Source organism: Eutrigla gurnardus (genome assembly GCF_963514095.1).
Source record: "Eutrigla gurnardus genome assembly, chromosome: 13".
In the NCBI taxonomy this organism is placed as follows: domain Eukaryota; kingdom Metazoa; phylum Chordata; class Actinopteri; order Perciformes; family Triglidae; genus Eutrigla; species Eutrigla gurnardus.
Genome location: NC_139936.1, coordinates 1,195,716 through 1,220,509, shown reverse-complemented (window position 1 = coordinate 1,220,509; position 24,794 = coordinate 1,195,716). Strand labels below are relative to the sequence as shown.

Genomic DNA, 24,794 nt, shown 5'->3' with positions numbered 1-24,794 from the left:
CTTAATAAAGTTGTGAATTTGTTGGTCTTCACAGGAAGCTGCAGCGTGAATATGACAGCTAGTCGATGGCGTGACTCCCACAATGCAAAGCAACGTACAGCCCACTTTTTGACAGCCGGCTGGCAGCATACACTGTGTGTGCGTGTGTGTGTGTGTATGTGTGTGTGTGTGTGCGTGTGTGTGTGTGTATGTGTGTGTGTATGCAGAGCTGGTGTGAAGCCTCCTGACAGTCTGAATGTTTCCAGCTCTGATTATCACTTTGAGGCACCGACAGACAAAGAGAGCTGAGAGAAACCACACGGGGGAGGAGGGGGGAGGAGGACAGGTGAGGAGGGGGGAGGAGGAGGAGGACAGGTGAGGAGGGGGGAGGAGGAGGAGGACAGGTGAGGAGGGGGTGTGGTTTTTTTTATTATCCCAAAACGGTAATGTGTGATCCATGCTGGATACAAATGAACTTTTACATCTAAAATAATGGATTTATTATTACAATATTTATAATAATAATAATAATAATAATAATAATAATAAATATAAATTAAGAAGAAGGAGAAGGAGGAGAAGAACCCAGCACCACCGTGGATCAGATACATTCCTTTATTGTAATTAAAGTTCGGCCGCTGCAGGAATGTTACATCAAAACAAAAACACTGAAATAAATCTGCTCATATAAAGAATTCAATCATCTGAGAAAATAAAACATAAAATCAACGATCAACTGAGAAAACTGGACATTGCACATCATCGAGGCGGAGAAGGCAGTCAAATACAAAACAGTGGAAATCAAAGCAGCGTCCATGATTTCAGATAAAAAAAAACAAAAAAACCATCCAGTTTTAATTTTAACAAGAGATGAAAAAAATTCTGAAAAATGAAAATAAAGTAAAAATCACGACACATCGACGGTTCAACATCCCAAACTGCTGCGATCAAAACAGGAAGAGACACAGACGGACAGACACCACCTGGTGGTCACTCACTGACGACCGCCACGCAGGAGAAACTTCCACCTTCAACAGGAAATGACTAACGGTGGCGCTAACGAGCTTCACTTCCTGTTGAATTTATTTGTAAAACCAAAACAAGCGTTTCTGGGACAGGAAGAAGAAACGCATCGTGGTTCCGTTCACGCTGCAGGTTCTCCGATCGGACGTTAAACCTTTATTTGGATTTCAATTTCACTTAAAAAAAACAACAAAAAACGAACAAAACGCTTCGTTGCTCTGCTGAAATAAACATAATAATAAACATTGATGCATCTGAATGTGGACGACGTGTCGTAGTTAGCTTTTTTACGATATTTACAGAACGTCCTTAAAAACCGGGAAAGGAGAATTTTGGAATTTACGAAACCTTTTAAAAACACAAGGAAAGTCTGTCTATGACAAAGTTAATTTTAATTTTTTTTTTCGGACCCAACCGTCGCAGTTTGAAACACGTTAACGAACAAAACCAAAACATGCTACAAAACGACGTAGTTAGCTTCAGGCAACGACACTACTAGGTTGTAACGGGACACTAATGTCGATCTCCGGGGTGAAAGTCCTGCGTTCTCCACCCAAAGGCTTCGTAATTTGTGATCGTTAGGAGCAAAACATTGTAACGTGAGTTGCAGCGTAGTTTATTTGCGTAGTAACGTTGTTTTTTTGGAGAGCTGGAATAAGCCTCTTCTACGAATCAGAGTGAGTTTATGTGTAAAAAAATGTGTTTTACTATGATTTCCATGTTGTGTTATATTATCGTGAACAGGTCAAGCATGAAGACATTAGAACATTCAGACTCCCTCTTGTGGCTCAAAGGCGTACTGCAGATAACAACGTTAAATACAAGACTGTTGTTAAAACAACAGAAAAGTAGTTTAGTGAGAATAAAAAATCTTTGAAACCCAATTTGTAAAACTTTAAATATTTTGCTTTGACTAACTACAGATTTACTTTTTTACAAATGTTCGGAACCACGATGCGAGATTCTTCCTTCTCTGCTCCGGTTGGCTCGAAAACGTTGCCTTCACTTACGATCATACAGCAACGGAAATCAGGGCTTTTATTTTGAAATGCAAGTGAGGGGGCAAAATTCGAGGCGACAGACAGGTGACAGGAAGTACAAGACACAAAATAAGAAGCGGGATGCGGCCGGTCATTGCCGACTCCGTTTCACAGCTCTCGTTTAAAAACTCAAAAATAAAACGTATTTAGACGTAAAGGTTTTTTCTGTGGTTGCCATGGTTACATGCCGATAGCAGCGTTAGCATAACAACTCATGTTGAAATGTGATTCATGGATAAAATTCTTCCTGCAGTAGGAGTAAGATGCAAAGATTCAAGAGAGGTCAACTACGATTCCCAGGGAACATTGCAGCAACACACATCCAATCAGACGGCTCAGATCTCCTGTTGCCGGGCAGAACAGAGTAGGATAAAGTAATCAATTCATTTTTTTTTTTTTTTTTAATATCCCACAACCCTCTGACTCTCCAGAGCAACTGTCGCTGAGGCTCATGGGTAGTACTTAAGGACCATGTATGGAAGACCTTTCATGCCAGGAAAACGGGAAGAAGCAAAGTCAGGAATGATAAACAGTTAAGTCTCTACTAAGCTTTTATAAGCAGTATACAACATGTAATAACTTGTTTATAATGTGTTATAAGGATATTTTAATCGTTTATTAATGCACAGTATTTGTCAACAATTATGAAGATGTGTTTTACATAATAAATTGTTGACAATTCACATTTCATCTGCTTACATCTACATTATAGTGTTATGTACTAGTTATAATATTTACCGTTAATAAATGCTAACCGTGGAGACTTAACGTGAAGTTTTCCGTATCGTTAATATTCTAAATTAAAGGTTCACTTGAAGGTTTTTTTTCTGGTGTTTTTGACCAGATTTCTCAAGTGTGAAGCTCAAGTTTAGGATATTTTATCAGATATTATTATTGATGTTTAAAATATGTGAATGTGTAAAAGTGTTTTTTAATGTCATCAGACCGTACACGCGTTTCTTGATTCGTAATTTATTTTTCGGGGAGATTTGTGATAAAAATGATTAATCGTGTTGCGACACACAAACGACCTTCAGTGTTTCATTAATCTGACTTCAGCTTGATTTTAGATTATTTAAACATCACATCATTGCCTCTGACAATTTTCATGTTTTTGGCAGGACTGTGCTTCCATACAGGTAAAGACCAAATTGACGGAGAATTAATAAAAATAAAAGTTATTTACCGTCGGAGGAGGGAATCTGTCGTCGTCCAGGAACACGTGAAGTTAATCGTTAAAAACAAACCCTTTGTGTGACAGAAACAAACAAACAAAGTGCTCTACGATGTAAAAACAGCCGTCACCAGGGTCATAACTCATGCTGCGTTCAGGTCACATGGGGATTATGAGCTTCTGGCCTGCAGGTTTCATTTCATAAATAAAATCTCACAGGAACTTTTGTCGATTTTGCTGAATTCTGACATAATGTGCAGTTCATAAAATACAGTATTATTGTGAAATCATCGATCAGGAGAACATTTATTCTGACGGGACTTGAATGCAACACTGAGTTCAGCAGGGAGGAACAGAAAAGGGGATAAAATATGACAAACTGTAAATTCAAGAGAGTTTTGTTGCTGCAGAAAAGTCTCTTGGAGCCGATTGGCTGCCTTCTCTTCTCTCTGGGCAGGAAGGAGCGGTCCATTGTGGGTAATGTAGTCCGACGGGAGGCCTGGTGGGTCCATGTGGACTCTATGAGATGGCCTTGGCCTCGGGTAAGAAGGCGTCCCAGTATTTTATCAGCTGTGGGAGGAAAAACTCAATTATTCACCTTTCATTCATGTGGACTGGATGTATGGAGGCCTGCAGCTGCCAACAGTTTTAATTCAAAAAATTAATTCAGATGTATTTTTCCCTCATTAAAAATGTAGAATTACTGCCAATAATTACAATTACAAATATAATTATTGCATCAACCAAATATGATGAGTATTCCTGTTTTACCTGCTGTTGTGTCTGAACCAGCGACTCCAGGTATTTGATGATGATCGATTTAAAGTCCTTCACTCGTTCTTTCTGTTGGAAACACGATTCAGAACATCAGAGAACCTTCCTCCGGTCTCCACCGGTCCCAGACCCCAAGACCCCAACCAGACCCAGACCCCCAGTCCCTAACCAGACCCAGACCCCCAGTCCCTAACCAGACCCTGACCCCCAGTCCCTGTCCCTCATCAGTCCCAGACCCAGTCCCTCACCAGTCCCAGACCCCAACCAGACCCAGACCCCCAGTCCCTAACCAGTTCCAGTCCCAGACCTGAACCCTGCTCACCTCAAAGCGGCTCACTTCTTTGCGGATGGTTTTGGAGATTTGTTCAAAGTCTCTCTCGCCCTGCTGGACTTTCCCCTCCAGCTGAAACACAGAAGACCACGTTGATCAGGATCAGGATCAGGAAGACCACCTGCCTTCAGGATCAAACTTTAAACGTGAACAAATGAAGGACAGATGTGACACTCGAGTTTCATGAAGGCTTTAATCCATCAATGGGTGTTTTATTCTGAAACCAGCAGGAAGTTGTATTTCCTGTCTAAATCGTGTTTCTTTGTGACATTTACAATAAACGATCAAAATGATTATTAAAAACGTAAGTAAAGCTAATTCCAGTCGGTTTGAATCAGTCACACGGGAAGGGGGTGGGGCTTAGCATCTCTATATTCTAATGAGCCTGAACGGGACAAAGGAGGAGGAGCCAGATCTAATTGGCTGGTTGACTTATTGTATTTATTATTGTATTAAAAATCGGATGTCTCCAACAGAACAATATTTAATCTTTTAAACAAAAGAAAATAAAGTTGACGGAGACTGATTTGGTGTGAATGAGATGATTTCTCTGATATAACGTCACGTCTGAGAACTTTAAATATCGATTACATCTTTAAAAATGTCTTTTTATTACACAAACAGCAGACGGATGGAATATTGGTTGAGTTCAGATGTTTTTTTCTTTTTTAATTATTCCTGTTGGAAACATTGTATGATCATTAACTGTTTCCAGATCTGTGTAATAAATGTATTGGGGTTATTGATTGAAGTTATTGAAGCTGAACGAACAAGACAAATTAAAAAGCTGGACTAACGATGGTTGTAATGAGCTGGTTATATGGCGTCGCCATGGAAACAGTTTGACTGAATGATCTCAGAGGTCACGTGAAAAAGTTTGTCGGTTCATTTGTTTTAAAATTTAAAACCCGATGTTCTTTGTTTTAGGAGGAAACGGACAAACTGCTTCATGCGACGGAAACACAAATGATGAAGATGAGATGGAGATGAGATGAAGATGTTCAACGAGGCAAAGAAAGGAGGAGAAGCAGGAAGTGGGTCAGGCAGACAGACACACAGCCGCAGACAGACAGGCAGACGGACAGGAAGACAGGTCCTACCTCCTCAATCTCCTGGTTGCAGGAAGGCATGGCAGGGAGAACGCAACAAAATTAACAAAGAGGCAGGAAATCAAAAGAAAATCATGTTCAGAGCTTCCAAAATCATAAGGAAGATCCGGAGATGCTGAGAGGAAACGAGCTTTAAATAAAAACACATCAGAGTCTGGAAACAAAACCTTCTTCATGTTTCCTGATTCAAATCATTCAGTCTGAATGGTTGTGGTTAGCCTAGCTTAGCATAAAGACTGGAAGCAGATGGAAACAGCTAGCCTTGCTCTGTTCATGATGTAATTATCATTATCATAAATCATCAATGACCAGCTGTCAGATCTGGAGGGTGTGGACAAAATAAAAACAACAATAATAATAATGTTGATTATAATAGTAATGATAAGACAATAATGATCATAATAATAATAATACAGGAAAAGGAATTTGACTTCTAATTAATCAAATCAAAGTAAAAACTACAATCATATAAATAAGAAAAGAAAAAATATACAAAATAAAATGTACAATAAACAAAACAAATAGTGAAATAAGAACAAATAAATAAGAGTTCTCTCTTCCACCAGATTCATGATTCATGCTGATAATAATTGTTAAACTGTTTGATTTATTCATTTATTTTCTTGCTCCACAATTTTAACTATTTTTTTATGCCTGAAAATTCTGCCATCGTAACTTTAAAAAGAAATAAAAACCTGAACGTCTCAGAAAACAACAAACTAGTCTTCAGAGTGAAACAACCAGTCTTCTGGCTGTAGTTCCTGTTTGCGGCCCACAGGGGGCAGCAGACACATCGTTTCTCAGCCCTCAGAGATGTGTTCATGTTGAATATTAGTTGTATTATTATTAGTTGTATTTTGTGTCCTGAGGGTGGAGTCTGTCATCAATAAGTATTTATTTAAATGTATTTTAATATGGAGGACTAAACGTGCCATCATAATAAATAAACACACGACTCAATCATTCAATAAAATAGAGAGAAAATTAATTTGACTAACAAATATATTTTATTTATTTTTCCCCCATTAGACTGCATATTTATTGGATTATTGAAACTTTTATTTCTACATTTATTTCTGTATTATTCTATTCATCCATTTATTAATTTATTGAGTCTTTGAATTATTTATTTATTAAGGAACTATCATTGCAAATCAATATTGTGTGTTTTTGAAAACATCTTTGTTGTTTTTGTTCAACCATAATTTCCCCATTCAAATATGTTACTTGCTTTTTATTTGGATCATTTGAAAAATCATATTTGGAGAAAAAAAGGCATTTATGCACTTTTAGTTTTAAGAAACGATAAATGAATCTAAAAGTCAACAAATAATAGCTTTGTGGAATTTGTTGACATTTAATTGATGTCTGATTTCATGATTTGATCCAAATCACAGTTTTTAAACGAGCGGAGGTGAAATCCTGAAACACTGATGTTGAACAGATTTGAGGAAGATGTTATCATTTTCAGTGCTGATGAAGATCTTTATGAAGAACCTGGAAACATCAGCGTGGCAGAGAGATAGAAACCTACAACAGCAGAAGAAGACTTTTACTTCCTGTTGACAGACTAGTCATTTAGTTAAACGTCTGCTGGTGTCTCCGTGGAGACGAGTGTTGCTGGGTTACCGGGAAGGAGGAATAAAAACATGAAGAATGTCATAACGAGCGTCTTCCTCCGGACTAACGATCTCTAAGCGGCGGATGCAGCCAATCAGCAGCAGCCTGAAGTAAAACTCTGTTTTTTCGGCTCAGAAAAAGCCTGCGTGTGTTTTCTGTCGGCCGTCGTCAAGGCGTGAACCGAAACCAGACTTCCTGACAGGCGGCAAAACTCTCGTCGGCTCCGAATAAACGCTGGTTGTAACTCTACTGCGATCTGTCCTCGTCTGCAGCTTCTGACAGCCCCCCCCGCCCAAAAAACCCCACATCTGACAGCTGCTCCGCTCTAATACCAGACCCCCGACCACGCCGGCCTGTGTGTGTGTGTGTGTGTGTGTGTGTGTTGCTTCCTGCCAGAGAGGATGAAATTGTGCGGTGACAGCTTCAACAGACTCTAATAAAGTACTTTTCTACTCTCTCCTTGTTTGTCCTACTGAGCTCACACACACACACACACACACACACACACACATATATATATATATATAAAATAAGAAGTTCTCACATGACTGAGCCCTGAAGGTGCGCTTGTTTTCTCTGACTGGACGCACCAACAGCCTCAAAGAAACGTTTCACTTTGAACCGTACTGCGTATGAATATTTATTACTGTATATATTACTTATGGTATTTAATTAACCAGTGAACTGATTTTAAAAACACAATCATGAAGAATAACAGAGGTTTGTGATTACAGCTGTAACAAACATTTCTTAAAGGTACAGTACCGATGTTTAGTTGTATGATAGTTCATGGGTCAGCTTCTAGACGGACACGAGCATCGGAGCACCGTACCGCCGTTTGATTTTAGTGACCGGAGACAAAACAACTCAGTCATATGACCACCAGACTCATTTACCTCCCAGGTACACAAACACTAACTGATGGAGTCTGGTGACGTTCAATGATCTGCTGCCCAGCTGTAAGAAAGGAAGATCTCTACAAACACGTCACTCTATTCCTGTCTCCCCTCTGTCACCTGTCTCCCCTCTGTCACCTGTCTCCCCTCTGTCACCTGTCTCCCCTCTGTCACCTGTCTCCCCTCTGTCACCTGTCTCCCCTCTGTCACCTGTCTCACCTCTGTCACCTGTCTCCCTCTCCTGTCACCTGTCTCACCTCTCCTGTCACCTGTCTCCCCTCTGTCACCTGTCTCCCCTCTGTCACCTGTCTCACCTCTGTCACCTGTCTCCCTCTCCTGTCACCTGTCTCCCTCTCCTGTCACCTGTCTCACCTCTCCTGTCACCTGTCTCCCTCTCCTGTCACCTGTTTCACCTCTGTCACCTGTCTCACCTCTGTCACCTGTCTCACCTCTGTCACCTGTCTCACCTCTCCTGTCACCCGTCTCCCCTCTCCTGTCACCCGTCTCACCTCTCCTGTCACCCGTCTCCCCTCTCCTGTCACCTGTCTCCACTCTCCTGTCACCCGTCTCCCCTCTCCTGTCACCCGTCTCCCCTCTCCTGCCACCCGTCTCCCTCTCCTGCCACCCGTCTCCCTCTCCTATCTCCCCTCTCCTGCCACCCGTCTCCCTCTCCTGCCACCCGTCTCCCTCTCCTATCTCCCCTCTCCTGCCACCCGTCTCCCTCTCCTATCTCCCCTCTCCTGCCACCCGTCTCCCTCTCCTGCCACCCGTCTCCCTCTCCTGCCACCCGTCTCCCTCTCCTATCTCCCCTCTCCTGCCACCCGTCTCCCTCTCCTGCCACCCGTCTCCCTCTCCTGCCACCCGTCTCCCTCTCCTATCTCCCCTCTCATGCCACCCGTCTCCCTCTCCTGCCACCCGTCTCCCTCTCCTGCCACCCGTCTCCCTCTCCTATCTCCCCTCTCCTGCCACCCGTCTCCCCCCTCCTGCCACCCGTCTCCCTCTCCTGCCACCCGTCTCCCTCTCCTGCCACCCGTCTCCCTCTCCTGCCACCCGTCTCCCTCTCCTGCCACCCGTCTCCCCTCTCCTGTCACCCGTCTCCCCTCTCCTGTCACCCGTCTCCCTCTCCTGCCACCCGTCTCCCTCTCCTGCCACCCGTGTCCCTCTCCTGCCACCCGTCTCCCTCTCCTATCTCCCCTCTCCTGCCACCTGTCTCCCCTCTCCTGCCACCCGCCTCCCTCTCCTATCTTCCTCTCCTGCCACCCGTCTCCCTTCTCCTGCCACCCGCCTCCCTCTCCTGTCTCCCTCTCCTGCCACCCGTCTCCCCTCTCCTGCCACCCGTCTCCCCTTTCCTGCCACCCGTCTCCCTCTCCTGCAACCCGTCTCCCCCCTCCTGCCACCCGTCTCCCTCTCCTGCCACCCGCCTCCCTCTCCTGCCACCCGCCTCCCTCTCCTGCCACCCGTCTCCCCCCTCCTGCCACCCGTCTCCCTCTCCTGCCACCCGTCTCCCTCTCCTGCCACCCGTCTCCCTCTCCTGCCACCCGCCTCCCTCTCCTGCCACCCGTCTCCCTCTCCTGCCACCCGTCTCCCCTCTCCTGTCACCCGTCTCCACTCTCCTGTCACCCGTCTCCCTCTCCTGCCACCCGTCTCCCTCTCCTGCCACCCGTGTCCCTCTCCTGCCACCCGTCTCCCTCTCCTATCTCCCCTCTCCTGCCACCTGTCTCCCCTCTCCTGCCACCCGTCTCCCTCTCCTATCTTCCTCTCCTGCCACCCGTCTCCCCTCTCCTGCCACCCGCCTCCCTCTCCTGTCTCCCTCTCCTGCCACCCGTCTCCCCTCTCCTGCCACCCGTCTCCCCTTTCCTGCCACCCGTCTCCCTCTCCTGCAACCCGTCTCCCCCCTCCTGCCACCCGTCTCCCTCTCCTGCCACCCGCCTCCCTCTCCTGCCACCCGTCTCCCTCTCCTGCCACCCGTCTCCCTCTCTTGCCACCCGTCTCCCTCTCCTGCCACCCGTCTCCCTCTCCTGCCACCCGTCTCCCCTTTCCTGTCACCCGTCTCCCCTCTCCTGTCACCCGTCTCCCCTCTCCTGCCACCCGTCTCCCTCTCCTATCTCCCCTCTCCTGCCACCCGTCTCCCCCCTCCTGCCACCCGTCTCCCTCTCCTGCCACCCGCCTCCCTCTCCTGCCACCCGTCTCCCTCTCCTGCCACCCGTCTCCCCTCTCCTGTCACCCGTCTCCCCTCTCCTGTCACCCGTCTCCCTCTCCTGCCACCCGCCTCCCTCTCCTGCCACCCGTCTCCCTCTCCTGCCACCCGTCTCCCTCTCCTATCTCCCCTCTCCTATCTCCCCTCTCCTATCTCCCCTCTCCTGCCACCTGTCTCCCCTCTCCTGCCACCCGCCTCCCTCTCCTATCTTCCTCTCCTGCCACCCGTCTCCCCTTTCCTGCCACCCGCCTCCCTCTCCTATCTCCCCTCTCCTGCCACCTGTCTCCCCTCTCCTGCCACCCGTCTCCCTCTCCTATCTCCCCTCTCCTGCCACCCGTCTCCCCTTTCCTGCCACCCGTCTCCCTCTCCTATCTCCCTCTGCTGCAACCCGTCTCCCCCCTCCTGCCACCCGTCTCCCTCTCCTGCCACCCGTCTCCCTCTCCTGCCACCCGCCTCCCTCTCCTGCCACCCGTCTCCCTCTCCTGCCACCCGTCTCCCCCTCCTGCCACCCGTCTCCCCCTCCTGCCACCCGTCTCCCTCTCTTGCCACCCGTCTCCCTCTCCTGCCACCCGTCTCCCTCTCCTGCCACCCGTCTCCCTCTCCTGCCACCCGTCTCCCCTTTCCTGTCACCCGTCTCCCCTCTCCTGTCACCCGTCTCCCCTCTCCTGTCACCCGTCTCCCCTCTCCTGTCACCCGTCTCCCTCTCCTGCCACCCGTCTCCCTCTCCTGCCACCCGTGTCCCTCTCCTGCCACCCGTCTCCCTCTCCTATCTCCCCTCTCCTGCCACCTGTCTCCCCTCTCCTGCCACCCGTCTCCCCTCTCCTGTCACCCGTCTCCCTCTCCTGCCACCCGCCTCCCTCTCCTGCCACCCGTCTCCCTCTCCTGCCACCCGTCTCCCCCTCCTGCCACCCGTCTCCCCCTCCTGCCACCCGTCTCCCTCTCCTGCCACCCGTCTCCCTCTCCTGCCACCCGTCTCCCCTTTCCTGTCACCCGTCTCCCCTCTCCTGTCACCCGTCTCCCCTCTCCTGTCACCCGTCTCCCCTCTCCTGTCACCCGTCTCCCTCTCCTGCCACCCGTCTCCCTCTCCTGCCACCCGTCTCCCTCTCCTATCTCCCCTCTCCTGCCACCTGTCTCCCCTCTCCTGCCACCCGCCTCCCTCTCCTATCTTCCTCTCCTGCCACCCGTCTCCCTCTCCTGCCACCCGTCTCCCTCTCCTATCTCCCCTCTCCTGCCACCTGTCTCCCCTCTCCTGCCACCCGCCTCCCTCTCCTATCTCCCCTCTCCTGCCACCCGTCTCCCCTCTCCTGCCACCTGTCTCCCCTCTCCTGCCACCCGTCTCCCCTCTCCTGTCACCCGTCTCCCTCTCCTGCCACCCGCCTCCCTCTCCTGCCACCCGTCTCCCTCTCCTGCCACCCGTCTCCCCCTCCTGCCACCCGTCTCCCTCTCTTGCCACCCGTCTCCCTCTCCTGCCACCCGTCTCCCTCTCCTGCCACCCGTCTCCCCTTTCCTGTCACCCGTCTCCCCTCTCCTGTCACCCGTCTCCCCTCTCCTGTCACCCGTCTCCCCTCTCCTGTCACCCGTCTCCCTCTCCTGCCACCCGTCTCCCTCTCCTGCCACCCGTCTCCCTCTCCTGCCACCCGTCTCCCTCTCCTATCTCCCCTCTCCTGCCACCTGTCTCCCCTCCTGCCACCCGTCTCACCTCTTTGATCTCGTCTTTGGCCTGTTGCAGTTTGTCTGGTTTGTTGTTGAACTGCAGTTTGGCCTCAGCCTCTCGTTTCCTCTGGAGGAGCAGCTGACTGTCCTGCCACTTCTGCCACGTCTTCACCCGGTGGTCGAACACGCCCTGCAGTAATATCACACATTAACTCACACATCGCTGCATCCATGTTCCCACGTGGACACATAAATAACTGAAATAGTTCCCTGAAGTTTGACCAAGTTAAAATAAACATTTAAAACAGGAAGTCAAAGCGGCGTGCGGCGTGCGCGGGGCCGGCGGTACCTTGACGGCGGTGATGAGGCGGACATAGTCGCCCAGCAGCTCGGAGAACAGGTAGAAGTCGGCGTTGGCCTGGTCCTGGTGCAGCTGGTCGATCTTCTCCTCCACCTCGGCGAGCTGCGACAGCGCCCGCGACAGAGCCGTGTGGTCCTCGCTGTTCCCCAACATGGCCGCTGACTTGGCGAACTGCGCCGTGTTCACAGACAGCTCTAGAGACCAGAGGCGGAGGTTTAGAAATGTGTACGTATGGATATAAAAGGTCATCACCACACACACGGAGGGCCGACCTTTCCTGTGACACACCAGCGACTCCACGCTGGCGTGAAGTTTCCTCAGCTGGACGTCCAGATTCTCAAAGTGCTGCTGCTTCTCCTCGAACCACTGAGACACAAACACACAGACCAGCTTACAATCCACGTATCCCACAATCCTCTCCTCCCTCTACCCACAATCCTCTCCCTCTACCCACCATCCTCTCCTCCCTCTACCCACCATCCTCTCCTCCCTCTACCCACAATCCTCACCTCCCTCTACCCACAATCCTCTCCCTCTACCCACCATCCTCTCCTCCCTCTACCCACAATCCTCTCCCTCTACCCACCATCCTCTCCTCCCTCTACCCACAATCCTCTCCCTCTACCCACCATCCTCTCCTCCCTCTACCCACCATCCTCTCCTCCCTCTACCCACCATCCTCTCCTCCCTCTACCCACAATCCTCTCCCTCTACCCACCATCCTCTCCTCCCTCTACCCACCATCCTCTCCTCCCTCTACCCACCATCCTCTCCTCCCTCTACCCACAATCCTCTCCCTCTACCCACCATCCTCTCCTCCCTCTACCCACCATCCTCTCCTCCCTCTACCCACCATCCTCTCCTCCCTCTACCCACAATCCTCTCCCTCTACCCACCATCCTCTCCTCCCTCTACCCACCATCCTCTCCTCCCTCTACCCACCATCCTCTCCTCCCTCTACCCACAATCCTCTCCTCCCTCTACCCACAATCCTCTCCTCCCTCTACCCACAATCCTCTCCTCCTCCACTCACGGCGTCCGACTCGTTCATCTTGATGGTCATCTTGTTCACGGCGTCGGCCGCCTTGTTGACCATTCGGAGGAGTCCGGCGCTGCTGAGAGCCTGAGTGCTGACGGCCCGCGGCAACTGGCAGACAGACAGGCAGACAAACAGGCAGACAGACAGGTAAACAGACAGACAGGGTGAGTGGGTTAACTGGGGAAATATTAGAGGGCAAACCTGTGTATTATTACTATTAATTATGTTATGTCATCTCTTTCTTCTCTTTTTCATCCTCTTGTTATTCTTTGACTCATTGTTTTTTCTTCTATTTCCGTCTTCTGTTCATCTTTAGATTTACTTTTCTTTCAGTCTCCGGTTTTAAATTCTCTAATCTTTACTTCGTCGTTCATTGAGTTTCTTCTTCATCCTTTCCTCATCCTCTCTTTGGTTCTTTAGTTTCATCCCTTCATGTATTTTATTGACTTGGTCTCGCCCCCCCCCTCCCCTCGTTGTAATGTCTCCCACGTTTCCTGCTCCAATCAGGTTTAACGTGGAGGTTTTTAAGCGGCGTCTAAAAACCACCTGAGAACCATCGCAGCGTCGCCGTAAAATAGCCTCATTTTTCTTCATTCTGGGAAAGTTTACTTTTGTCCCGGACATCGGCTGCAGGGTTAATCTCATTTAACAGGAGCGGCGGTCACTCCGCCCCCCGGGGAGCAGGCCTGGTCCCGGGGGCTTCGCTGGCGGAGGGCCGGGGTAAGTGAGTGGAGGTGGGGGGTAAATGTGGCTGCTGGTTGTGTTTCATTAGGGGGGCCGGCCGGACCGCCACGCTCGGTCAGGCCTCCGAGTGATTCAGCTGTTAAATCTGTGACACCAGGCCATTTGTTCTGGACCTGCCGGCTGACGAAGAGGAGGAGGAGGAGGACAGCCAACAAATGTTATTTAGTCGGAGTGGACAATAAGGCGAGGAAACAGGAAACGCTGCGGCCTCTTAAACCCGGAGGTAGTTTTCAGATCGCTGAGAAACAGAGAAAGAAAAGTCCGTCTGAAGGTTTCTGTTCCTCCGACCGTCCAGAACTTTGGTCCAGAGAGACAGTGATGGTCCCCAGAGGACGGACCATCCAGGACCTCCTGACCCCAGGACGCCTTTTACAATAAGAGTGTACTTTTTTCCTCGCAGCCTAACTCTGTTCTCTCATTTAACACTTTAAATATTAAATATTGATCAGTTGATTTTTACAAATATTTATCAAAACTTGTTTTTCTTCTAAATCTTCACATCTGCATCCATCAGATCCATCACAGCAGATGTAAGCGTCACTTTTAACGCTGGTTGTTTTTTAATAGAGTGTGGTGCAGCGCTGAGCCACATGAAACACACCGCGGCTACGTGACATCACTTCCTGTTAACTGGAGGAGGTTAGGACGTGTTCACCACCTCTAAGGATGTTAATGAGCTGAAGTCTGTGAGTAACTATGGGGACTGTAGTCCGACTGTCGTAGTCCTAATGTCGTTGTCCTAATGTCGTAGTCCTAATGTCGTAGTCCTAATGTCCTTGTCCTAATGTCCTTGTCCTAATGTCCTTGTCCTAATGTCCTTGTCCTAATGTCGTAGTCCTAATGTCTTAGTCCTAATGTCTTAGTCCTAATGTTGTTGTCCTAATGTCGTTGTCCTAATGTCGTTGTCCTAATGTCCTTGTCCTAATGTCCTTGTCCTAATGTCCTTGTCCTAATGTCGTAGTCCTAATGTCGTAGTCCTAATGTCGTAGTCCTAATGTCCTTGTCCTAATGTCCTTGTCCTAATGTCCTTGTCCTAATGTCGTAGTCCTAATGTCCTTGTCCTAATGTCGTAGTCCTAATGTCGTAGTCCTAATGTCGTAGTCCTAATGTCCTTGTCCTAATGTCGTAGTCCTAATGTCGTAGTCCTAATGTCGTAGTCCTAATGTTGTTGTCCTAATGTCGTAGTCCTAATGTCCTTGTCCTAATGTCCTTGTCCTAATGTCCTTGTCCTAATGTCGTAGTCCTAATGTCCTTGTCCTAATGTCCTTGTCCTAATGTCGTTGTCCTAATGTCGTAGTCCTAATGTCGTAGTCCTAATGTCCTTGTCCTAATGTCCTTGTCCTAATGTCGTAGTCCTAATGTCGTAGTCCTAATGTCGTAGTCCTAATGTCGTAGTCCTAATGTCGTAGTCCGACTGTCGTAGTCCTAATGTCGTTGTCCTAATGTCGTTGTCCTAATGTCGTTGTCCTAATGTCCTTGTCCTAATGTTGTTGTCCTAATGTCGTAGTCCTAATGTCGTAGTCCTAATGTCCTTGTCCTAATGTCCTTGTCCTAATGTTGTTGTCCTAATGTCGTAGTCCTAATGTCGTAGTCCTAATGTTGTTGTCCTAATGTTGTTGTCCTAATGTTGTTGTCCTAATGTTGTAGTCCCAGGGGTTGAAATTAAGCTGTTTTACTCGCCAAATGCGAGTAATTTTTGTATTTGTCGAGTAATTTATGAAGACCACTCGCCACTCTGGCGAGTAATCTAAAAAAAATAAAAGCCCCTCATATCTTTCTTGTGTAGAAGCTTTTAATGTGAAGCAGCAAAAACAGGAAGTTGTGTGTTTTGATCAGCAACTTAACACGTCTCCCGTCAGTTCTGGGATGGACGCCTCTCATTGGCGGTTAGGTGTAGGCATGAGGAGTGAGGAATCAGGGTAAGCCAATCAGAGGCAGAGTAAGGCGGGCTATCCCAGATGATCCCGCGAAAATCAACACCACTTCCCACACTTGTTCATTCATACTTTGTAGACCTTTTTACCGCAGCCTATAAACTATTTTTTCCCGATTTAGCTACTCCATTATGTGGAGATTTCTTGTGGGGGGGCAGCCCCCAAGAAAAAAAACGAGGACGGAGGAAGAATCGACCGACAGCGTCTCAGCGCCCACCTCGTCTCAGTCAAAACCGGCGAAATATTATCAGTGTTTCCCCTACCATTGTACAGGCCTGGCGGCTCGCCAGGCCAAGGAGACCTGCCGCCAGGCCCAAAAAAAAATCAATATACCAAAAATAAGCCACCTATCAAGTCATTCATAAATCAATAATCATTTACATTAGGAGCGCCTCCGCGCAGCACAGCAGACTTGCTCCGCAAGACGCGCGCTCCCGCTACGTTCTTCTTCCGTGTACTTGTCGCTTTCTACTTTGAAAACACGGAACGTTGACACTGTATTTCGATAAGCTGTTGCACTCTTTAGACTCATGGTGTGAGCGGAACCGGTCCATAGGGTCCATAATATTTATTTTATTACATTACATTATTATTTATTTTTACATAATAAAAATGCCGCTGTGTGTCTCCGTCCAAAACCCGCTGCGCTCGCGCTGCCTGCTCGCACAGATCCGCTCGTGCGCACATGCGCTGATGCAGGTCGAGTGTTGTCGAGAAATATAAGCAGAGACGGCGCTCCTTAAAAACAACATCACGCCATGTGTGTGTAGTATTAGGACGTGATGACGTATGTACAACCGGCCAAAGCCCGTTTGCCCCCCCTCCCCGGGGGGGAGGATTGTTTTTGATAAGATGTGGAACTTTGAGTTAACTGCTGTTGAGTAAACCTATAACTTATATTTTACTTGATAAAATAAGACAATATATGCACTCATATGTCGTTGTAGTGTTTTAAAGTATCTGTAGCTATTAATGTGATGCTCATCATTTTCCAGCCATATTTTTCCGGCCCCTAATTTTGGATCATTTCCATCAACCAGCACCTTAATAAGTCACTCTCTCCTTGTGATCTTGAATACACTCTGGTTGAACAAAAATGTTGAATGCAAATATAATAATTGCAGAATTGCAGACTGCTTGCTGTGCCACCTGACTTAATCCAACTGCACCAATACACCATCCCACACGTCTCGTCTGTTTAGGGTTTTTTCGGTGGGTACCACCGGGCCTGAAAAAAATTCTAGGGGAAACACTGAATTATGTTCGGAAATTTAATGAGAAGTGGCGCTACACGGTGTCGGGTGAGGCAAGAACATGGCTTGAGTATAGGGCCAAAGACGGCATGAAATGTTTCTGTATATATACTGCTAATAAATATTGTGAAGAAAAGAGACTGCGATTACTATGATTGAAAATCAATTTAGACAGACATACGAAAAAGTAATTCTAACAAATGGCAATTTAATATTTTTGTCTGGTAAAAAATCTGTTTGTCTAGTAAAAATTTTCATCTACTCGCCAGTTGTCTGGTAAGCCAAAAAGTTAGTTTCAACCCCTGTGTAGTCCTAATGTAGTTTTCCTAATGTCGTTGTCCTAATGTTGTTGTCCTAATGTCGTAGTCCTAATGTCCTTATCCTAATGTCGTTGTCCTAATGTCGTAGTCCTAATGTCCTTATCCTAATGTCGTTGTCCTAATGTCTTAGTCCGACTGTCGTAGTCCAAATGTCGTAGTCCGACTGTCGTTGTCCTAATGTCGTTGTCCTAATGTCGTAGTCCTAATGTCGTAGTCCTAATGTCGTAGTCCTAATGTCGTTGTCCTAATGTCGTTGTCCTAATGTCGTAGTCCTAATGTCGTAGTCCTAATGTCGTTGTCCTAATGTCGTTGTCCTAATGTCGTTGTCCTAATGTCGTAGTCCGACTGTCGTAGTCCTAATGTTGTTGTCCTAATGTCGTTGTCCTAATGTCGTAGTCCTAATGTCGTAGTCCTAATGTCGTTGTCCTAATGTCGTTGTCCTAATGTCGTAGTCCTAATGTCGTAGTCCTAATGTCGTAGTCCTAATGTCGTTGTCCTAATGTCGTTGTCCTAATGTCGTTGTCCTAATGTCGTAGTCCGACTGTCGTAGTCCTAATGTTGTTGTCCTAATGTCGTAGTCCTAATGTCGTAGTCCTAATGTCGTAGTCCTAATGTCGTTGTCCTAATGTTGTTGTCCTAATGTCGTAGTCCTAATGTCGTTGTCCTAATGTCGTAGTCCTAATGTCGTAGTCCGACTGTCGTAGTCCTAATGTTGTTGTCCTAATGTCGTTGTCCTAATGTTGTTGTCCTAATGTCGTAGTCCTAATGTCGTTGTCCTAAGGTTGTTGTCCTAATGTCGTAGTCCTAATGTCGTTGTCCTAATGTCGTAGTCCTAATGTTGTTGTCCTAATGTCGTTGTCCTAATGTCGTAGTCCTAATGTCGTAGTCCTAATGTCCTTATCCTAATGTCGTTGTCCTAATGTCTTAGTCCGACTGTCGTAGTCCAAATGTCGTAGTCCGACTGTCGTAGTCCGACTGTCGTAGTCCTAATGTCGTTGTCCTAATGTCGTTGTCCTAATGTCGTAGTCCTAATGTCGTTGTCCTAATGTCGTTGTCCTAATGTCGTAGTCCTAATGTCGTAGTCCTAATGTCGTTGTCCTAATGTCGTTGTCCTAATGTCGTTGTCCTAATGTCGTAGTCCGACTGTCGTAGTCCTAATGTTGTTGTCCTAATGTCGTAGTCCTAATGTCGTAGTCCTAATGTCGTAGTCCTAATGTCGTAGTCCTAATGTCGTTGTCCTAATGTCGTTGTCCTAATGTTGTTGTCCTAATGTCGTAGTCCTAATGTCGTTGTCCTAATGTCGTAGTCCTAATGTCGTAGTCCGACTGTCGTAGTCCTAATGTTGTTGTCCTAATGTCGTTGTCCTAATGTTGTTGTCCTAATGTCGTAGTCCGACTGTCGTAGTCCTAATGTTGTTGTCCTAATGTCCTTGTCCTAATGTCGTAGTCCTAATGTCGTAGTCCGACTGTCGTAGTCCTAATGTCGTAGTCCTAATGTCGTAGTCCTAATGTAGTTTTCCTAATGTCGTAGTCCTAATGTAGTTTTCCTAATGTCGTAGTCCTAATGTCGTAGTCCTAATGTCGTAGTCCTAATGTAGTTTTCCTAATGTCGTAGTCCTAATGTCGTAGTCCTAATGTCGTAGTCCTAATGTAGTTTTCCTAATGTCGTAGTCCTAATGTAGTTTTCCTAATGTCGTAGTCCTAATGTCGTAGTCCTAATGTCGTAGTCCGACTGTCGTTGTCCTAATGTCGTAGTCCTAATGTCCTTGTCCTAATGTCCTTGTCCTAATGTCGTTGTCCTAATGTCCTTGTCCTAATGTCGTAGTCCTAATGTCGTAGTCCTAATGTCCTTGTCCTAATGTCCTTGTCCTAATGTTGTTGTCCTAATGTCGTTGTCCTAATGTCGTATTCCTAATGTCGTAGTCCTAATGTCCTTATCCTAATGTCATAGTCCTAATGTCCTTGTCTTAATGTCGTAGTCCTAATGTCGTAGTCCTAATGTCCTTATCCTAATGTCATAGTCCTAATGTCCTTATCCTAATGTCGTAGTCCTAATGTCCTTGTCTTAATGTCGTAGTCCTAATGTCGTAGTCCTAATGTCCTTATCCTAATGTCGTAGTCCTAATGTCGTAGTCCTAATGTCCTTATCCTAATGTCGTAGTCCTAATGTACTTGTCTTAATGTCGTAGTCCGATTGGACTGTTAGAGTTACATTAGTTACTTTAAAAAGCCTTTAAGGGAAACATCTCATTTGACATGTGATGCAACAGGTTCAGGTGCGTTCAGGTGCGTCCAGTAAAATGCAGAACTGTCTGGTTTACCTCGGAGTTCTCCAGGAACTGCAGCACGTCGGGATCCTTCAGCAGGATGGGATGCTTCACCGTCCTCATCAGATACCTGCAACACAGCAGCAATCCTGTTAATGCCGGGGGACCTGCCCCTCCTCTCGCGTGATTGGCTGGCGTCACAACGTCACCTTCGTCATTGGTCAGAGCTTCTCGGCTGTTTGTTTGGAGCTCGGAGCTTCCTGTTTATGTTTAATACGCAGGAACGTGATGTCGGACAATAAAAGAACATTTATCCCTCAAGTTGTAGTCCAATAATAATAATAATAATTATATCAATAACAAATACAATCATGATAAATTAATAAGGAAATAAAACTAAATTGACATGTTGTAATTTGTGTGTGTACATGTTTGTAAGGTTGTGTGTGTGTGTGTCCATCAGTGAGGAGTTCTGCAGCTCTGAGCTCCATCAACTGTCACTGGCTGACCTTCCTGTCAATCAAACTCCATCAATAAAGGGCAGAAGAATGTCAGCCCCGCCCACCTCCTCAGTATTCAACACACACACACGCACACACACACACACACACACACACACACACGCACACACACACACGTTGTGATAATGATGTATCTAATATTTGTGGTTTAACCTTTTGGCCCGTAAAGTTCTGACCAGGTTGATCTTTATCGCGACACACACGCACACGCACACACACACACACACACACACACACACACACACACACACACACACACACACACACACACACACACACAGTACCTCTCCAGAGCCGACCTCCTCTTCTCCACAAACTCGTTGGACGACTGGTCCTCCTTCCCGACCTTCACCTTCGTCATCCCTGAAACCAGCAGATCATCAATATCAATACATAATCAATAACACGACTCAGCAGATCATCAATCAATAACACGACTCAGCAGATTATCAATCAATAACACAACTCAGCAGACGTTAAACGGTTCTGATGGTTTCATCTCAGATCCACGTACAAGAGAGAAAACAACCCACTTGTTAGGGAGTGTGTGTGTGTGTGTGTGTGTGTGTGTGTGTGTGTGTGTGTGTATGTGTGTGTGTGTGTGAGGCGGTGGCTTTGCTTACCCACAATGCTTTTCTCTGGTGCGGGCGGGACGATGTAGCCGATGTGCAGATACTTGGAGGCCAGTTTACTGTGCAGACCTAGAAAATCACTGAAACGCCTTTTTACCGCAAACTCATGACTCTTAAACAGAGACATGGAGGTCTGAGGGGGGGGGGAGACAGGGGACAGGGGGAGACAGGGGACGGGGGGAGACAGGGGACGGGGGGAGACAGAGGGGGGGGGAGTGAGAGAGAGACAACAGTGAACAACGTCTCAACAGTAAAAGCTCTGATTGTTCAGGTGGAAAAGATTTCTCACCTTGATCGTCACTTTGTACGCCATGTAGGCATTCATGCCATCACCTGGAACACACACACACACACACACACACACACACACACACACAGTGTAAATACTCAGAGATGACACTGGTTGAACTGGTTGCTGTGTGTTGTATTTATTGTCTCTGTGCATATTTACATAGAGGGAGAGCAGCGATCATCAGCTGCATCTCCTCACACAGCTGCTAAACAACATCTGTGTGGCCCTCAGGCTCGTCTTACAGGCTGCAGTGACTGACTGCAACCAGCAGGGGGCTCTAGGAGGGCTGCAGTGAGTCACAGCGACCAGCAGGGGGCTCTAGGAGGGCTGCAGTGACTCACTGCGACCAGCAGGGGGCTCTAGGAGGGCTGCAGTGACTCACTGCGACCAGCAGGGGGCTCTAGGAGGGCTGCAGTGAGTCACTGCGACCAGCAGGGGGCTCTAGGAGGGCTGCAGTGTCGCTGCATCAATAAACCATGATGAGTCACTGATGACTGAACAGCGTCAGTGTCGACGCAGCATTTTAGACTTTCTGCTGACAGGAAACCTCCGACACTCGTCCCGGGGGGGAAGGAAGCATTGGGGGGCTGATGGGAAACGTAGTGCTGGTTTTGGGAAAACTAATTCGACACATTAATTGGAAAAAGCTAACGGTTTAATTTATGGATCTTTCCTGTCGGAAATAAACCTCTCATTGAAATTTCAAGGTATTCAAGGGTATTCCAGGACTGCAGGGTGTGTACTCACCAACTTTCTCAGGGTCGGACACTGATATGTGCATGTCAAATGAGTCGCCGCCTTCCTCCTCTTCAATCTGCACACAACAGGAACAACAACATGGATGAAGAGTCACGGTTTTCTATTTCTTAACTTTGTTTTGTTCCTACTGAGATTTTTATTCAAGTACTTCATTGAAATACTCCTTTGAGTGGTATAAACTCCAAACTCTGCAAGTAAAGATGTAGTTTGATCAAAATTTCAAGAAGTTGTTTAGAATTGTTTTCATTCGTGTTACTCAAGTTTGAATGCAGAGTAACAGAGTATTACTACTAGTGGTGGGCCGTTATCGGCGTTAAGGTGCTGCGTTAACACCGATAACGTGCTGCGTTAACGCCGATAACGTGCTGCGTTAACGCCGATAACGTGCTGCGTTAACGCCGATAACGTGCTGCGTTAACGGCGATAACGTGCTGCGTTAACGCCGATAACGTGCTGCGTTAACGCCGATAACGTGCTGCGTTTGCAGCTTGTGGGGAATTAGTTAGTTAGTCATTATTTAGGTAGCACACATATTATGAATGCCTTCAGCAGAATTCAAATGAGCCATTTTAATCTAGATTAATCTATGCCCACCACTAATTACTACACTGTGGTATTTGTACTTATTTGTACTTGTACCCCAGTAAAATATCTGAGTACTTCCACCACATGTTCAGTCAGTTTGAATGAAGTCAAACGTATTTTAATGGTGTAAATAAACATGATGGCGTGGTGTCTGATAAACCTGCTGTGTGTGTGTGTGTGTGTGTGTGTGTGTGCGTGTGTGTGTGTGTGTGTGAGCGCGTCACCTCGTCGAAGGAGGAGTGTGTGAACATGTCGTCGTGGCCGAGGCGAGGCGTGAGGACGCAGGTGGGCGGCGTGATGGGAGTGATGGCCGGCGACGGGCCGTCGGACAGGAGGACGTCTCTCTCTGGACTGTCCAACGACACCTCCTCTGTAGCCTCTGGGACAGACAGACAGGCAGACAGACAGACAGGCAGAGAGTCAGACAGGCAGACAGACAGAGAGTCAGTCAGACAGACAGTCAGACAGACAGACAGTCAGACAGACAGACATGTGGGTGTGTACCTGCGAACAGGTCCTCTGGATCGTCATCAAACAGAGAACCCTGTTTGGGTCCGTTTGAGTTCATGTCTTCAGCAGGTAGACGGGCTGGTTCACACTAAACACAGAGAAACCAGATGAAAAGGATTTAATATCAATAACCAGATGACAAGGATGCTGAAATAACTCCATCATGATGGGGATCAGTAAAAAGTGCTGAGTCATGCTTTGTTAGGTCTGTCTGCAAGACCACAAGATAACTACTGTTAAAACGCTGGTTTTCTGAATGGAGTCTGGTTGATGGTGCTAGGCTACGCTAACATTGTAGCTGCTCCATCAACACTCCAAATAAGGTCATCTAGACATAAATACAGCAGAGACCTTGTTGTTTGGACTACAGACAGTCTCTGGTTCCTCCACATAGTCTGGTCTGGTCTCTGGACTAATGTGAGCTACTATCTAGACCTCTGGGGGACCACAGACAGTCTCTGGTTCCTCCACATAGTCTGGTCTGGTCTCTGGACTAATGTGGTCTACTATCTAGACCTCTGGGGGACCACAGACAGTCTCTGGTTCCTCCACATAGTCTGGTCTCTGGACTCATGTGAGCTACTATCTAGACCTCTGGGGGACCACAGACAGTCTCTGGTTCCTCCACATAGTCTGGTCTGGTCTCTGGACTAATGTGAGCTACTATCTAGACCTCTGGGGGACCACAGACACACAACAGTTTTATAGCAACATTTTTACTGAGAACCAGCAGCTCTGCAGACTCAACATATTCCGAAGAAGAAGAAGAAGAAGAAGAAGAAGAAGAAGAAGAAGAAGAAGAAGTGTGCGTCATCCATCCTGCTGCTTCACAAACACTGAGTGTAAAACGGATGCATCATGTGACATCACAGCAGCAGAAACAGACTTCAGATCACTGAGTTCAGTGTCTGTTCTACCGATTCTAGATCTACGAACACCAACGTTAGCTCTGACAGCTAACCTCTGTTAGCATTGTTACTTTTCTTTTTGTTTAGGTAGTCGACGGTTGCTGCATCACATGTGCAGAGTGTCGCAACTTTATGAACACACACACACACACACACACACACACACACACACACACACACAGAGTTAATGAATGTTCGTTACGAGGTTCTAACATTTCTGCTGAGTCACTGAAGGAAACCTGGAAATGTAAACGATGAAGCAAAAAACATTTTTAAATTCTCCTGAATAATCCTCTCACAAACATCATCGTTTACTGCGTGGTGTATTTGAGCTTTGAGGGTCTTTTGTTGAAGTTCTGGTTCCGTTTGGTTCTCTCTGGCGGCCCCTGTGGTGTAAAGCAGTAATTACAGGCCGCTGCAGGAATCAGAGCTAATCCTTTAAAAACACAACAAAACACCAATAACAACAACTGATGGAGGCAGTGTTAAACCAGCAGGGGAGGGAGGAGAGGGGAGGGAGGAGAGAGGAAGGAGGAGAGGGGAGAGAGGAGAGAGGAAGGAGGAGAGGGGAGAGAGGAGAGAGGGGAGAGAGGGGAGAGGAAGGAGGAGAGAGGAAGGAGGGGAGGGAGGAGAGAGGAAGGAGGAGAGGGGAGAGAGGGGAGAGGAAGGAGGAGAGGGGAGAGAGGGGAGAGGAAGGAGGAGAGAGGAAGGAGGGGAGGGAGGAGAGAGGAAGGAGGAGAGGGGAGAGAGGGGAGAGGAAGGAGGAGAGAGGAAGGAGGGAGGAGGAGAGGGGAGAGAGGAGAGAGGAAGGAGGAGAGGGGAGGGAGGAGAGAGGAAGGAGGAGAGAGGAAGGAGGAGAGGGAGGAGAGAGGAA

The 24,794-nt window shown here is 47.5% G+C and overlaps 1 protein-coding gene across 1 annotated transcript in view; it reads right to left on the bottom strand.

Annotated features, from left to right (window-relative positions):
• Window positions 1–580: 580 nt before the first annotated feature.
• snx2 (sorting nexin 2) overlaps window positions 581–24,794 on the bottom strand; it is a 27,534-nt gene continuing 3,320 nt past the window's right edge. Inside the window, exons 2-15 of the mRNA XM_084025241.1 lie at window positions 23,007–23,100; window positions 22,727–22,881; window positions 21,906–21,972; window positions 21,156–21,199; window positions 20,858–20,999; window positions 20,519–20,597; window positions 19,768–19,843; window positions 13,191–13,304; window positions 12,430–12,523; window positions 12,146–12,351; window positions 11,843–11,986; window positions 4,313–4,393; window positions 3,988–4,059; window positions 581–3,786 (exon numbers count right to left, since the gene is read on the bottom strand). Of these exons, the coding sequence (XP_083881367.1) occupies window positions 3,736–3,786; window positions 3,988–4,059; window positions 4,313–4,393; window positions 11,843–11,986; window positions 12,146–12,351; window positions 12,430–12,523; window positions 13,191–13,304; window positions 19,768–19,843; window positions 20,519–20,597; window positions 20,858–20,999; window positions 21,156–21,199; window positions 21,906–21,972; window positions 22,727–22,881; window positions 23,007–23,100 (1,419 nt within the window). The 3' untranslated portion in view covers window positions 581–3,735. The remainder of the gene's footprint in view (window positions 3,787–3,987; window positions 4,060–4,312; window positions 4,394–11,842; window positions 11,987–12,145; window positions 12,352–12,429; window positions 12,524–13,190; window positions 13,305–19,767; window positions 19,844–20,518; window positions 20,598–20,857; window positions 21,000–21,155; window positions 21,200–21,905; window positions 21,973–22,726; window positions 22,882–23,006; window positions 23,101–24,794) is intronic.